The sequence below is a fragment of the Pterocles gutturalis genome, unplaced genomic scaffold, assembly GCF_000699245.1.
Source record: "Pterocles gutturalis isolate BGI_N339 unplaced genomic scaffold, ASM69924v1 scaffold3323, whole genome shotgun sequence".
NCBI classification, from domain to species: Eukaryota; Metazoa; Chordata; class Aves; order Pterocliformes; family Pteroclidae; genus Pterocles; species Pterocles gutturalis.
Window position 1 is genome coordinate 1 of NW_010122700.1, and position 15849 is coordinate 15849.

A 15849-nucleotide genomic window follows, 5' to 3' on the forward strand; every position below is an offset into this window, starting at 1 on the left:
ATGACCAAAGGCTCAGCCTGTTGCCAGCTCACGATCCCCAGAAGTATACTCACGATTCCCCCAAATGGGGAGGGGCGGGGGGGGTGAGTGCACCGCTCCCGGATGCAGTCATGGGACGGAGATAACAGCCCAAGCATCCCAGACCAGAGTGGGGAAAACGACCACCTGGCCACAGCTAATGATCCCCCCGGAGAAGAAGGATCCCGAAACTCACGGAACGGAGGTAACGATTTGAGCGTCCCAGGCGGTGGAAGGGGGGGGAAGGCCTTGGAGAGCGATGCGGAGCCAGGAGAGAGCACCGAAAAAACGGAGCAGAGGCAAAAGAGAACACTCTTCCGAGTGTTCTTACCTATATATTGGGCATGATGTGCATGTTATGGAATAAATCATTGGCTATTCTGAGTTTGTCTTAACATAAGGGCAAATCCTATGCTAGCAACCGGCTGTGCCTCTTTGCTCGTCTGCTGACCTTGGTAGCAGAACAAAACATTATTCTCTTATCAGCTCCTCTGAGCGTAAATCCAAAACACAGCCTCTTGCTAGGTATTTATGAAGAAGAAGGAGAAAAAAAAACCTCACAGAGTTAACTTTAAGCAATCTTTAACCCACGACACCAGCCCAAACCAGTCTGTGATTCTTGTAGAGGTACCAAGCTGGGTGTTAGAAGCTGTGGGTGTTTGGCTCTTCCAGAGGCCTCTCTGTGTGATGCTGGATACAGCAGGGGCTCAGGACCTGCCCTGTGCCACCAGGAAATGCTCTTACGTGTTTAAAAAACTTTTTTGGCCTCTCCTTTTCCACTAAGACTCTCTCCAGCAGCAATCTCAGGAGAGGGAAGGTCTCTTAAACTGGAGTTAAAATACCTCTAAAGAGACCAAAGCTTCAGGAAGGCTGGGAACTGGGTGAACCGCCTCTGCCCAGGTGCACAGCGATGCAGATCCACGTCGCTGGCTGCGGGATATTAAATCTGCATCTGGTCGGTGCAGTTAGGGACAGACAGAGTGCTGCGAGATGTTGCTTGCTGCTGTCGTGGCAAAGCGATGCCTCCAAAGTTGCTCAAAGGGTTAAAGCAATAATTAACCTCTGGAGCAGATTCCCACACACTGAGATCAACCCCAGTAAATAGAGAGGGCGTTTGTGCCCAGAATAAAGGGATAGAGAGGGGGGAAGAAACACCGACCTGGACAATGAAATGGGAGTTGTCAGCAAGAATAGCTCAACTTGGCTGAGACTACATGCTAGAACCTAATTAATCCTGATGTCTATACATTACGAAGCAGGAGAGTCAAGCCAGGGCTGGCTACTGTGGCTTCCCTGCCTGCAGCCAGATTAGTGGTACAGGATGGTTTTGGCTCTGGACAGCTTCTGGGGGTCCATGCTGCAGGAGAACCCCTGCCTTCTAGAGGGCTTCAAGCTGGCAGGAATGTCCCCGCAGGGACCTGTGGCCCTTTGGGAGGGGTGGCCGGGTGGTGCTGTCACAGCTGTGAAATTTGTTCGTCTTCTGGAGAGCTAAACCAGTGATTTTCTTGGGGTTTTCATGTCCTTTGCCCTTAGGCTGTTTGCTGGAAGTCTATTGGGATCATTTCAGAGCTGGGGAAACTGACTCACAGAGTGATGCCAACCACTCACTCACAAGGGGAGACTCTTATGGACCTGCTGCCAGCCCTGGCAAAGGGAGGACATGGTCTTCAAAGCACTGGGCTCCCCATGGTTGGCCAAGGCTGGTGCAGTGCCCACGTGCCTGCAGCAAGCAGGGGTGCTCCCCTTGACCCTGCCGGTGCCTGTGTTAGCAATCCTCTTGTGCATACCGGCTCCTAGCCAGTGCCAGAGAGCAGGGATAACAAGCCAGGGCTCCTGAACCATCAGCTGCACTCCCAAACTAGTAGGGAAGCTGCTCTGCACCTTCTACTCTTCACAGATCTGCAGGGGCAAAGGACACAGTCAGCCAGCACCCTGCTTCCTTCTCCTCTATCCTGTCCTGCCAGCCCTGGGGCTACTGACTCGGAGAAAACACCCAAATTACCTCCTCAATTTGTTACGCTGGTAGGAATGAACCCCTCTTGAGGAAGATGGAGGCAGGGATCAGCTCAGCCCGTTCCTGCCAGGGAGCGCAGTGCTCCCGTGGATGTTGACTTTGGAGTGCTGGAGCTTGAGGAGAGGATGGAAGGGCCAGCGAACTGTAAAATATATAAGTTGTGTAGTATTAAAAATGCATTGGAAACTTCAGATTGATGGCTGCATTTGCTGTTTTCTTTGGGGAGGGCTTAGTGCTTCAAACCTGCACACACGAAGGAGCCGGAATATTAATTTTGTGAAAACGGAGCAGGGTGTTCAGTGAGTGACCCCAGCCTGGCTGGGACACAAATGAGCACGTGCTCCGGGACGGGGTGTAAATCTGTCCAACACGCAGAGAGAGAGCTCCAGAGGAAGAGGAAGGTGGCTGGGGCAGTGTCTTGTAGCTAATGTGTGTGTCCTGGGCAGGGGTGTCTGCCGACGCCCTGTTCCCCTGTGAACACTGATGCTCGGTGCTTTTGCTGCCGCGTGGGGCTTTGGCAGGATGACGGTGTGCAGAGTGGATGAGTGCCAGGTGTTGCTGGGTATGTGTTTGGAATGAATCATTTGTTTGCCAAAAGGAAAAGGTCCTCAGAGATGAAGCCTGCGGTTTTCCTGCAAGCCTAGGGACCAGCCTCAGCCTCTCCTCCCTATTGCTTTGGAAGAAAATAGCTTTTCAGAAATCAGACTTTTTTTTTCGCTACAGTTTCAAAACCCAAAGTCTTATGCTTTAGCTTTCACCTTTTCTGTTTTCACTGGTTAAGGCTCTTTGCAGCGTTGGGTTGGCTGCCTCCTGACCTCAGGGCTGGCAGGAGGATGGGAGCAGGCAGTGGAGATGTCACCTCTACGCTGGTCCCTTGCTCCCTGCCTCATGGGCGCACCACCATCCTTCTCCAGGCATCTCCTCCAGCAGCTGGAGAGGACAGGAGGGATGCGAACGAGACCGGGAGCTGGCCGGGTTTCTCCCAAAAGCTGCCAAACCTGCAGAAGCATCCCCATCCACGTGAGCCCAGCAGCAGGTGGTGATCTGCGGTGGGTTTGCTCCACTGAGCATCCCCCAGGTTTTCCAGCCTCACGCTGTCCTAGCCCACACGTGGCTGCTGGGACCCCTCCAAGGCTGCAGGGAGGATGGGAACTACACGAGGAGAGTCACCCAGGTAGACGCGGGTCAACATTAAATGCAGCCGACGTGAAACACTGTTTTGATTCAAGGTTGTCAGAAAAGCTTGTTTCCACCAGAATACCACAACGGACCTGTTCCTGATGCTGTCCGGTTTTGTTCTGCAAGCGATTCTGAGATTTTTATTTGCTCTTTGCATAGGATGAGAATAAATGTCCAAAGCTGAGCCTGAGCAGCCACTCCTGGGATGGAAGCAAAGTTTTCCATCAGTTCAGATTTACATATGCTCAGGCAACTGTATGGAAAAGCTACGTGATCTCAGAGAAACCCAGCAGAAGGTGCTGCATGTTTTATCGGCAAGCACAGCCCTGCTGGACTTGATCCCCGTTTTTCTCTGGGCCGCCTTCAGTTGGTGGAGTTTACCCAAGTGAGGCAGAGCAGAGGAGAATCTGAGAATGAGCTGCAGGCATTGACTTCTACTGGGTAGAGTCAGGTCTGAGAAAACATGTATTTTAGCTGCGTGTGCTGTGGCACCATGGCAGGTTACGTGCATGGAGGCAATCGCAATGATGGAGGTTTCTGGTGCTGTTCTCATTCTGCAGGAAGGGTATGAAAGCAAGAAGCTGCTTGAACAGCGCATCGATGGATTTGGTGGGAGCTGGGGCAGTGCCCAGTGTTACGGCAGTGAGAACGGCTTCCTTTCCTTCCAGGGCTTCCCGTGCTTTGCCTCCTCTCCTCCTGGGACCAGCCAGGACTTGGATGACCAGTGTCCGAGCAGAATGAAACTCGCCATCCTGCTAGAAAAGGATGATGTGAGCATGGCACGTACCTGCCGATCTCCTCTCTCCCCTCTAGGCACTCAATGGCTTCGTGCTGGTGGTGACATCGGAAGGATTGATATTTTATTCCTCGCATACGATTCAGGACTATCTGGGATTTCATCAGGTTGGTGGGACACCTCTGACTGCTTGGCGTGGGTTTGCAGAGTGGATTTTTTCCTTAGTGGTGGAGAATAACCCCAGGTTCTCTGCAGCGAGGAAGTTCTGCAGGGGCTCGGAGGGGGCTGTGTGGGGCTTTTCCTTGCTCTTGTGAATCTGGACCCCAAGTTGCCAGACATGGTCGCGGGGAGGTGTCAGAGCAACTTTGGTAGCCTGCAGATGCTTTCCACCAGCCACGTTGACAGGCTGTGAGGTTCATGGCCATGGTGAGATGCCTGGGGTTCCCTGTCCCATTGGCACCCACTCCTCTGGGTGACCCCTGGCAAATCCCGTCTGGCTCTGATGCTTTGTGGTTATCTGAGTGCTAGGTCAGATGTACGGGGAAGGAGGACTTACCTGCAGTCCTTTAGCTGCTGCGTTTTGGTGTTGCTCCCACATCTGGCTTTCCCCAACATCTGGGGTAGATGAGGGCTGTCCACCCAAGCAGAGGTGCCTTGTTCTCTCGGTAGCAGTGATGGGCTGGGGTGGCTTTGCTGCTGTTTTGTGGCCATACCTGTGCTTTCCCCCCATCCCATATGTTAAGGAAGCCCACACCATCCAGGCATCTGGTGTTATCTCCGTAGGTTTCCTTTAGCAGACTCTCTCTCTGGCATCAAAGTTAAAAAAAAAACCCTAACTTATTAAATGGGTACAGCAGCAGGGTCAGCTCGAAATGGGTTCCTCCAGAGAGTGAGCCAAGATACTCCGTGGCAATTATACCCTTAGAGACTATTCCCCTGCCCCTCACACACTTCACGCGACTTTTGGTCCAGTGATGATTTTTGGTTTGAGACCTTCTAACACCTCATTGGATTCTTCCTCTGCCCCTCGGCCGGTTGTCACTTGTTCTTATCTCCAGATTTGGGATAAATGCTAAGCCATAGCACTTAGCCATAACCACAGCTTCAGTGTGCTATCTTCATTATTCTCCCACTAATAAAAACCAAAACACGGCACACTGTACCAGCTACTAAAAGGAAAAATAGACCTCAGTGGAAATTTACAACTTGTGGCCTCAGGCTTCAGCAAATCCAGCTACTCACTGAGTAAGGAAAGGTAAGTAAATAGCACACTAAATCACACAGCCTTGCAACTCTAAGCGATTCATTCTACTCAAAACTTACTTTTTTAAGCTAAACAACTAATATTTCTTAACACCATGAGGATTTTGAAGGGCACCGTGTTGCCACAGGGGAGCTGTATCGCTGGTGGATGGCAGGGGAGCAGGTCTGGCCCAACACGGGCAAGGGGTCTCTAAGAGCCAGATGTGCTGTCTGTTCCCCCCAGCATCAACTCTGCTGGAAGGTGTCAAACCTCATTCAGCCAGGGACCTAGTTGAGCACTTGGTGAGATATGGCAAACTGGGCCCGTGACAGGCTTTTTCCAGGCGGGATGTGAAAGCTGGTGCCTGGAGACAGGCCCACAGAACTCACGTGTTGCTTTTTTTCCTGTAGACAGATGTGATGCACCAGAGCGTCTTTGAGCTGATCCACACCGAGGACCAACAGGAATTCAGACGCAATCTCCACTGGGCTCTCAACCCACCCCATGCTTCTCCAGAAGGTAAATGCAGGCTGGGAGCCGGCCATCCCGCTTGGCACGAGGCGTGTAGCTCTGGGGACCCCAGCTCCCTGCCATCTCTTACGTGGGGCTTCCGACCTTGTGGCTCAAGCTGTGGCTGCATCCAAAGCCCTGTGGCTTTCCATGGGTTTCTGTTGTTCTGCTCTGCAGTCTGCCGCAGTCCCCAATGCTGCGGACACCCAGATCTTTTTGGGGAACTCCAGCCCTTGCTGGGGACCCCTGCTTGCTCCTTTCCCAGTCCCTCTCTCCCACAGAGGGGAAGAGTCTCGGCTCTTCTGCTGTCGCCTACAAGCCAGATCAGCTGCCCCCAGAAAACTCTTCTTTTCTGGAAAGGAGCTTTGTGTGCCGCTTTCGCTGCCTCCTGGATAATTCCTCTGGCTTCCTGGTGAGTACAGACTTGTGCTGCGACCTCCGCAGCAGGATGGGTGCAGGCTGACCCCAAGGGGTCCGTGCCACTGCTGGAGCATCAAAGTTGGCCTTGAAAGACCTGGTGCTCCTTTCTGCCATGTGCAGCAGCTGCCTGTCCCAACAAGGAGTTATTTCTGCTGGTTTTCATAGGTTGGGCCTGTACCTCCAACCTCTCTGTGTGGGTTTTGTTCCTCTCCTCTCAGAGATGCTGAATCTCGAACAAAAGTGCTTTTCCTCCACGCCTTTTGCCGGGTTTATGTGTTAAAGGCATCTCTTAAGACCAAGTAGGTGGTGATCATCCCTCCTCCTCTCTGCTGCAACTTAGTGGGGTTCTTACTTCCCCAACCACAGGTGTAATGCCGCTGTTTCGCCCTCTCATCCCTTCAGTCTGGAAACTCAATATGAAGAAAAAGTCTTGGTTGTCCGTTGTTTAGAAGCACCACTATGATCCCTGACAGGGCTGTGATATGGCTCAGTTCAAAGGCAAAGCAGTCCCATGCATTGCGCAACACGCTGATGCTGCTGCACCACGTGCTTGGTGCTGCAGGCGCTGCACGGCCAAGCCCAGTTCGTCTGCTGCTGCAGGGAGCTCAGCAGAGCATCACTTTGATTGTCTTCTTTTCATGGGGAGCACTGGAGTCGCAAGGGACAAGTCACAAGGGATTGTTTGCATCAACTCTACAGCGAGATGGCTTGCTTTCCGTCCCTCTCTTCTCTCTTCAGCCAATTTTCTGTGTGACACTGAACTTTTCTTCTCTTCCCAGGCTTTAAACCTTCAAGGAAGGCTGAAATTCCTTCATGGGCAGAACAAAAGGTCTGAAGATGGGTCTGCACTCCCACCCCAGCTTGCTCTCTTCGCTATCTCCACCCCCTTGCAGCCCCCGTCCATCCTGCAGATCCGTATGAAGAACATGATCTTCAGGACGAAGCACAAGCTGGACTTCACCCCCTTGGCGTGCGATGCCAAGTAAGGAGCAGAGCTTCCAACCTGCCGATCCATCCCCTGCCTTGCCTGGGTGATATCCCACCTGGCTCTGCCTCTGAGCTGGCTGCATTTTCCGTCTCCCGCAGGGGGAAGATCATTTTGGGCTACACCGAGGCGGAGCTGCGGATGCATGGCACTGGCTACCAGTTTGTCCATGCTGCCGACATGCTGCACTGTGCTGAGAACCACGTGAGGAGTAAGAGTCCCTTCTGTGATCCCTTGTGCCTGCTGCTGAGCGGGCTGGGCTACGGGCAGCTCCATCGGCTGCTGTGTGGAGCCTGGCAACACTTTGCCCATAGGATGCTTTGCTTGATGCCTTGCTGTTGTGGTTTTGTGTGGGGGTTTTGTCTGGTAGCAGGGAGGGGCCACAGCAATGGCTCCTGTAAGTAGCTGCTAAAGGTTTTCCCTGGACTCCAGCTCTGCTGGCAGCAAGGGAGGGGCTGCAGTGGTGGCTCCTGTAAGTGACTGCTAAGGGCTCACCCCCACCCCCCCATTCCCTGACGCCCCTGCACTGTAGGGGATAGGGGAGAAGGTACAGTCAATTTTGGTGCCCAACGTGGGGTTGAGGGATTAGGGATAAGAAAAATATGATAATTGGGAGCGGTAAAGGGGGGTTTATTTCTCTCAGTATCTTGCTTCTCGTTGTAAATAGTTAATAAATTTAATTGTTGTTTTGTGTTCTTCCCAAGTCGTGTGGGTTTCTTGCCTGTGACCCTAAGGGGTTGAGTGAAACCCTCCCTGTCCCTGCCTCAGCCCACCAGGTGTTTGACAAAGGACTGTCCCTCTGCCCTTTCTAAACCACGACACTTGCAGTGATGCCCTTGGCAACGCGGGGAGGTTGGGGTGGTGTGTAGTGAAGGGGATTTAGCTGGGCTGGTGTCCCCTGTGTGTAACATGCTACTGCTTGTGACCCCACCTCATTATTCTGGCCGGACACAGCAGCATCGCTGGAGGCAGCCCTGCCTCTGGTGACGTGCCGGCAGCCCTCGACATGCGTGCTTCCTCCTGGCAGTGATGAAGACGGGGGAAAGCGGGCTGACAGTCTTCCGCCTGCTGACGAAGGAGAACCGCTGGAAGTGGGTGCAGGCCAATGCGCGGCTCGTCTACAAGAATGGCAAGCCTGAGTACATCGTTGTCACGCAGAGACCCCTCATGTAAGTGCCATCTGGGTCAGGCCAGGCTGGCTTTGTCTATCGGTGTGGGCTCTGGGATGCCCCAAGCAGGGCAGGATGTTTGATTCGTCATTGCTTCTTGTGCCTTTTTAAAGGAGCAGCTCTAGGATACTGTGTTCTGATGCTGTTCAGCCGCATCCCTTAGTTGCCCTGCAAGTAAGGGAGAGCGCTGAGCAGTGCCCTGCACTTCACATCCCTGCCCTGGTGTCCTGGGCACCAGTCCAGACCTAGCCTGGGGAGACTGGTGGCTGCTCTCCAGCAGCTGGAGGGACAGCAAGGACCTCAAACCTGGCTGCCATATGTTAGCAGCCCCAAATCCCTGTCTTCAGGGGTGGCTGCAGCGTAGATGAGCAGGGCAAAGGTATGACTTCTGTCTGGCAGAGCTCTCTTAGCCTTTGTGTTTCAAATATCCTCTTGGTTATGCTACAGATGTGTTTTTTTATGTGTGTGCACATATAAAAACACATCAGTCTGCTCGGTACATGCACACAGGTCATAGCAAAGGGCTTTGGCTTGCAGCAATCACAATTATCCATTGTAGAAGCATTTTGTGGTGTGTGTTTGTGCATATACAAACCCCAGTCTCCTTTTCCTGCCCTGCAGAGATGAAGAAGGAGGAGAGCACCTTCGGAAACGGTCCCTGCATCTTCCCTTTACCTTTGCTACAGGAGAGGCACTCTTATACCAAAGTGCTTACCCTCTCCCAGGCTTCCCTGACCCTTTCCAGAGCAAAGGGAAAACCAGCAAGTCCAAGAAGATCTCCCAAAGCCATGGAGGCTGCTCCCAGAAGGATGGCTTTGACCCCAGTTCTCTGCTGGGTGCTGTGATGCGACAGGACAAGGCGGCATACATCTCCCATCCAGCTCCCGCACCTAGCCACTCATTCAGCAGCAGTTTCGTGGATAACCTCGAGAATGTGTCCTTGCTCGATGCAGGAGGAGGTGCCTGGAGTATGGGAGCTGCTCCAGGTTCTTCAAGAGGGGACAGCCTAAAAGGGGAGCTCGTGGATGTGCAGCAGGAAGACCCTCTCTTGGCCACCCTGGACTCGCTCTCAATTAAGAACGAGGAGAGCTGTTCCAACAACGAGCTGTTCAGTGCACTGGAGGGCCTGGGGTTGAATTCCGAAGACCTGGAGCTCCTGCTGCAGGATGAGAAAAGGGTGATGGTCAATATGGACCTGAACCACACCCCATCCTTGAATGACTTTGTCACCAGCAGTGAGATTCTCTCCCACATCCACACCGCTCTGGTGAACAAGCACAAGGAAGGACAACAGGTCTGTCCCCTGCCAGGCACGTCCCCAAGCCCATGTGGAGGCACCACCACATACCAGGCCCACATGGAGGACAAGGACTCACAGTACCTGCCCCGGCCCATGGTGCAGCCCAGCGCTGCCCCGAACCAGCCCCCTGCTCTGCTCTGGGAACAGCCCCTCCATGCTGTACCAGGCCAGCCATCTCCGCTGCTGCTGGAGCCAGCTGAGGAGGAGGAAGAGCCATCTGATGGCTCGCAGTGGAGGCCAGCTGGGGACGGGGGTCTGCTCCGCTTCCTCCATCCAGCACAGGACACCCTGTGGGATGAGGAACCAGGCTCGTCCCAGGGACCTGCCTGCCCGCAGGAGCTTCCCAGGGCTCTGCAGCTAGAGGGTGACTTCCCGGCCATGCATGCCACTCTAGAGGATGCTCACCAGTCCTTCTCCCTGCCTGCACAGGGCCGAGGGCACGTGGGACCTCCCAGCCAGCCGAAACATCATCACTTGCGGATGAATGGGTTGTGCTGCCACAGCACCGACTCCGCTCCACACCGCTTTCCCAGCAGCAGCCCTGGCCCATGGCAGGACTATGCTTCCCCACTCCTGGGGTCTCCCCAGGCTCAGTCTGGGTTTTATGGCATCAGCCAAGACTTGATCTCCCTCCGCCAGGGCTGCGTGGCTCCAGGGCCCGGCATACCGGTGGTCCACTTTAACCTGAATGGATTACGCAGCATGGAAACCGTGGGCACCAGCAGGTCCCAGGAAGAGAAGGCTCCATACTCCAGCTTTTTCTACTCCTCCCCATACCAGCTTAATCCTGAGAAGCAGCTCAGCCTTGTTCCCTCCATGCGCCAGGACCCTTTTCCAAGCTCGGCTGCAGGGCACTTCGGGAGCATCTCCCCCACAAACTCCTACGGGACGTACACCTCTGCGCCGAGCCAGGAGAGCAGGCACAGGGTAAGGGCTTTTCTCTGCTCTTGTGCTCAGTATTTTTGGTGCTGTGATTTCCTGGAGGTCTCGGCACACGGAGGCACGTGCTGCCTGGTCAGTAGACAGGAATCACCTTGCTCTAGCTGGTGCATGGCCAGAAGGAAAGACTTTAGGGGCTTTTCTTTGCATCTTGAGTTGAAGAGCAGAAGATGAGAGTGTGGGTTTTTTCCCTTTAGAAGGTGGCTTGTTTCTGAGTCTGGTTTTCACGTGGTTTGTTTAATTGCCATTTCTGTATGGAGGGTAATTTCAGCCGTGCACTGGTGAGCTTTGAAGGGTGGTACAAATCTGTGCAAAATGAAGATCTGCTGTGTCATAAGGTCTTTCCCTTGTGGAAGTCTCTCCTGGTGTGTCGAGAGCCCATTTGGCTGCTGCTGGCCATCCAGCGTCACAGGGTGAGGTCTGCAGCTCTGGATCTGAGTGTCACGCTGCCTTTCAGGGCTGTCCCCACAAGTGACTCTCCTGGGATCCAGGCCAAAGGCCCAAACTGGGACTGCCTGGGGAGGGCATAGGGAGTGAAGGCTGCCTGGCCTTTCCCCCCTCCCTGCTGCAGAATCCGTGTGTGTCTGGAAGGACCGTCAGCTTTCTGGGCTGGGGCTGGTAGTCATTTGTGAGAGATAATAACAGAGAGAGAGCTGGTCCAGCTCCTGGAGGAACCGGTCTCTGCAGTGATGCTTCCCCAGCCTGTGGCACCACCCACCAGGCAGGGGGAGATGTCTAGGGTGGGTCTGTCCTGCCTCCCCAGCCCAGCTCTGGCCGTTGCTGTCCCCACGGCAGCTTGTTCCTCAGTGCTAGACACCTGCTCTTGTGTTAACCTCTGGGGCCATCAAATGTTGTCAAAGCATCTTCTTCTTCCTCCTGAAGGACATCCCTTTGCACCTCAGGTCCTCCTGTTCTCCATCTCCTCCAACTCAATACACCAGGCACCTTCTAACTCTGTTGAAGAGCTGGACTCTGGTCCTGCCTAGGGGTTTGGGAGCAGTAGGAGCACTAAAGAACAGCCTTGACACATCTCTGAGAGCTCAGTGGCCACCTCATGCAGCTGGTGTGGTTTTGGCTTGCCAGGAGGGGTGCAGCAAGGGTGCAAGACCCAGCTGCTTGCTTCAGATGCAAGTCCAGGTGCTTATGATTTACAAATGAGTTTCATGAGTGAGCTGCAGGGCTGTGATACCTGGTCAGGCTCTGCAAAGGTCAGTTGTCAGGTCAGGAGCTGGAAATTGGTGCCAGCTTGAGGAGGTTGGATGCACTTGCCCTCTATGGGCTTTCAGCCTCTTGTCAATGAAGCAAAGGGTTGACACCACCGAGAGAGGACCTGGAGGAAGGCATGGGGATGGGAATGGGGTCACCAGCCCCATCAGTACTAGTAAAACACTGCCAAATGACTCAATGCTCTGTTTTCTCTCTCTTCTCCTAGCCCGAAAGCAGCTGTGGTTTGCCCAGTGCTCCCATGGGACTCCCTGGAGACTGCTCAGTGCTGGGGGGGAGCCCAGCACCCCCCTGCCAGCTGCACCCCGGGGCAGAAGCCCTGCCGGATCACCCTGACACCTCCAGCAGTGACTTCTGTCTCTAGGAAAAAAAGACTAGAACGGACAAAGCAGGACTATTCCCTGTGGAAGGAGCTGCCTTCAGGTTGCAGATAACAACTCTTCCCCTGCCACGCATGTTCTGCCATTGCTCTTGTTGGTTGCTTTGGTTCAGATGGCTTTTTTTGGGGGGGCAGAAGCCCTGCCGGATCACCCTGACACCTCCAGCAGTGACTTCTGTCTCTAGGAAAAAAAGACTAGAACGGACAAAGCAGGACTATTCCCTGTGGAAGGAGCTGCCTTCAGGTTGCAGATAACAACTCTTCCCCTGCCACGCATGTTCTGCCATTGCTCTTGTTGGTTGCTTTGGTTCAGATGGCTTTTTTTGGGGGGGCTTTTTTTTTTCTTAATCTTATTTTTGTTATCAACTTCCCACCATCTTGCCCCTGCTGAGGCTCCGTGTGCCAGTCCTGTGGAGGTGTCCCTGGCCTGGGGAAGGCACTAGAAGGCAGAAGGGCTGGAAGGCAGGTTTCCGCAGGGCACAGGAGCGAGCTGGGCTGTGGTGCGGGTCCACTGGTGTGTTGTCTTTATCTCATGGTGTTTCATTGCATGGCTCTCGGTCAGTTGGAGGATCTCAGAGCACTTTTGGCACTTGCTGTCTCTCATCCTACCCACCCAACCTCCTTGCTCTTGTTTCTCTTTTTCCCAGGTGGGATGAGCGTCTGCCCATCCTGCCTGCGTACCTTACAGACAGTCAGTCTGGGCCTTTTATGGTTGCTGCTGTCTTTTACATGGCATTCAGAGACTAACTGTTGCTCTGGAAAGAAAAAAGAAGAAAAAAAAAAAAAAAAGGCTTGCTCTCTATCGCCAGCCAGGCTGCTGTGTTGAAGGTGTGGCATTCGTGTGGCAAATCCCACGCTTTTCCGTGAAGGCAGGGAGCAAGCTCTCCATCGCACCCCTCATTGCCCTTCTGCTGCTGAGTGCATATTTTTGGTGTGTGTTTTGCTTGCCTTTTGGAAACTCAGGCTGCTTCCACAGCTGTCTCTTAGCTCCCATGGTTCAGTCGTCCCCACAGTGTCTGTGCAAGGCAGCCTTTGCCCCAAAGCACAGGTGGGTTTCTGATGGCTAACGTCTTCCAGCTTCACCAAAGCTTTGCAGTTACATGTGTGATCCAAGACAGATGCAAGACTCCTGTCCAAAAACAAAAGAGACAGGAAAAGTCTTCACTTGTAGAATTAAATTTCCTGCCATCCCAACTGTATCCCAGTACAGATATTGCCTCTTTTTTAAAGAAAGTGAACCCTGGTTTGTGTTCTTGTGTTGCACGGGTCCTTCCTCACCCCAGGTTTCCCCATGTCCCAGGTGTTCCCGTTTCTTAGGATCCAGATTAGCCCTCCTGTAGTGAATACCCTGGGGTTTGCTGGACTGCAGATGAGATGCCCAGGTTGGCTGATAAGCAGGATTATGGTGTCTGAAATACCTGAACAGGCAGCGAGGATCATTCCCAAACAGCTGGAGCAGGCTGGTGTATAAGCCATACCTTGCATCAATGCCTAAAAAAGATTGCAGGGCTGCCTAACCTAAGAAGATTGAGATTTACTGTACAAATAAAAATAAGCTTTCAGCAACATAGAGAAAATAATTAAAATTATACTTCATTTCAGGTACTGATAGAGTAATATTTTCCCAGAGAAAATAAATACAGCCCATATGTATGTATAGAATAGGAGCTGACAGATTTATTTTTATACCACTCTGGTGGAGGAAAAAAACCCTTTTACCTTCCCAAAGTAGCATCCTGTGGGATGGGACAAAGAGGCTCTTCGAAAGATCAGAAATACAGCAACCCTTTAAGAAACCTGACCAAGCATCATCCCTCCTCCTGCGTGTCCAGCTTTGGTTTCATGTGAATTTTCCATCCTTTTCCGTTTCAGTAAATGGTTTCGGACCTCAGCCCTATATATCTATCTTGCTGGTTGCATGTCTCTCCCTTGAGCGTGTCAGGGTTGGGCTGGCTGCAGCTGTGCAGTCACAGAATCACAGAATGGTTTGGGTCGGAAGGGACCTTAAAGCCCATCCAGTTCCACCCCCTGCCACGGGCAGGGACATCTCCCACTAGCCCAGGTTGCCCAAAGCCTCATTCAGCCTGGCCTTGAACCCCTCCAGGGATGGGGCATCCACAGCTTCTCTGGGCAACCTAGGCCACTGCCTCACCACCAGAACAGGTAGTTAAAAGACCTTTTCCTGGGCATTTTCTCCCATCAGAGGAAGGCAGAGCCCCTCAAAGTTTCCTCTGAAGGAGCCTTCTCAGCTTATACCTGCTTTTCCTTGTTCCTGGGAGGGACACCCAGGTCATGTGGTGGAGAGAGCCCAGCCTGGAGACCTTTGTTTGCTGTTTTCGGTGACCAGGTGAGGCTAACAGGGCTGGAGAACGGGGTAGTTGAGCTGCCAGCTGGGCTTGGGGTGCAGTCTGCCTTTGGCACCAGGCTCTGGCTCCTGCCAGCCCTGCCTGCAAGAAGCCCTCTGCTTGAGGCAGATCTGAGCTGCTGATGGGATCTTTCCCAGCAGGCAGGCCCCGGAAAAGAAAACTTCTTGTGTATATAATGGCTGTTGGTTCTGTACTGTGGTTCTGTCTGATGCTGGGGACTGCCACATGCAGGATGTGTAGCCTGGAAGAGCTGAAGGTGAAGCCATCGTTGGGCTGGCGGGCAGCCACCCCACCCCAGCAGCACTTTGGGATGCCAGACACCCACCACCCGTCTTCCAGCTCCTACCATGGACGTGTCTGCAGCCCCCCAAGTACCTGGGAGGGGACTTTCCAAAGTCCCGGAGAGGTCTGGGCTTGTGGTGGGCACAGCTGCTGCATGTCCAGGTCGTGAGCGTCGTCCCTTATCGCAGGAACATCTTTGGCCAGCACCAGCGGGTGATGCCACCTGGTCTTCAAGGTGGGTCGTGGATTTGTCCACCCTGGGGATGTGGCATTTCAGAGGCCTGGTTGGGACTTCTCTTTAGAGAAAGCAGAATTCGTGGTGCCCATTCTGTCCTTTGGGAATCAACAGGGATGTGGAGAGAGGTGATAGGGTGGGATGGTGAATGCTGGGCTCTGGAACGAAACAAGCCAGGAGGTTAAAACCAGCTGATAACCTGAATATTGAAATCTCAGTAGGTTTGGAGAGCTGGTACCCAGGGGTATTAAAAGAATCAGCTGTGTGTCTGATCTGGTGATCTGAGTATCTGATGATTTTAAAGGAATGGGCAAAAAGCAAGTATTCTGCCAATATTAGAGAAAGAATCAGGTGGGATAGCTGGAGACCAGCAGGTCAGGTGGGTTTATACGGAGTAGGACAAATTCTCCAGAAGGGCAGTCAGTTGCTCCAAAGTGAAAAGGTTGCTTTTATTATTCAGTGTCATCTTTATGCATAATAAAATTGGGGTGGTTTTGTTTTATTTAGTTTTTACTTTTAAAAAAAATCAGAATCAATTTTGAAATGAACTGATAAATTTGATGGAGAAGGGTGAGCACATGGTTATAACAGACTTCTGCAAGACCTTTTTGCTCGTCCTGCATGACCTTCTGGTTTAAAAAGGTATCTGCAATATGCAGAACCAGAAGAAGTTTCCTCTGGATTGGGCCAGGAAAGCTCTCTTTCGCAGAGGAGTTTAAATGTGAGCTTTGCTCACGTTTAGGGTAAAAATGCAAAGTTTTCTGTGAGATCAGTTGTGTAGCCCTGTATATATGAAAATATATAATTGTATAGAGATATATCTAAATATAAAATGTGTGTGTATATATAT

At 52.7% G+C, this 15849-nt stretch overlaps 1 protein-coding gene across 1 annotated transcript; it reads left to right on the top strand.

Annotated features, from left to right (window-relative positions):
• Nucleotides 1–2554: 2554 nt before the first annotated feature.
• Nucleotides 2555–10501, top strand: LOC104460089 (aryl hydrocarbon receptor-like; the record flags this gene model as incomplete). Its single annotated transcript, XM_010077584.1, is given in 8 exon segments — nt 2555–2594; nt 3987–4114; nt 5601–5709; nt 5982–6112; nt 6900–7102; nt 7207–7316; nt 8133–8274; nt 8896–10501. Coding segments are annotated over 8 exon segments (2469 nt in total), but the record flags the coding sequence as incomplete, so codon positions are not given.
• Nucleotides 10502–15849: the final 5348 nt, after the last annotated feature.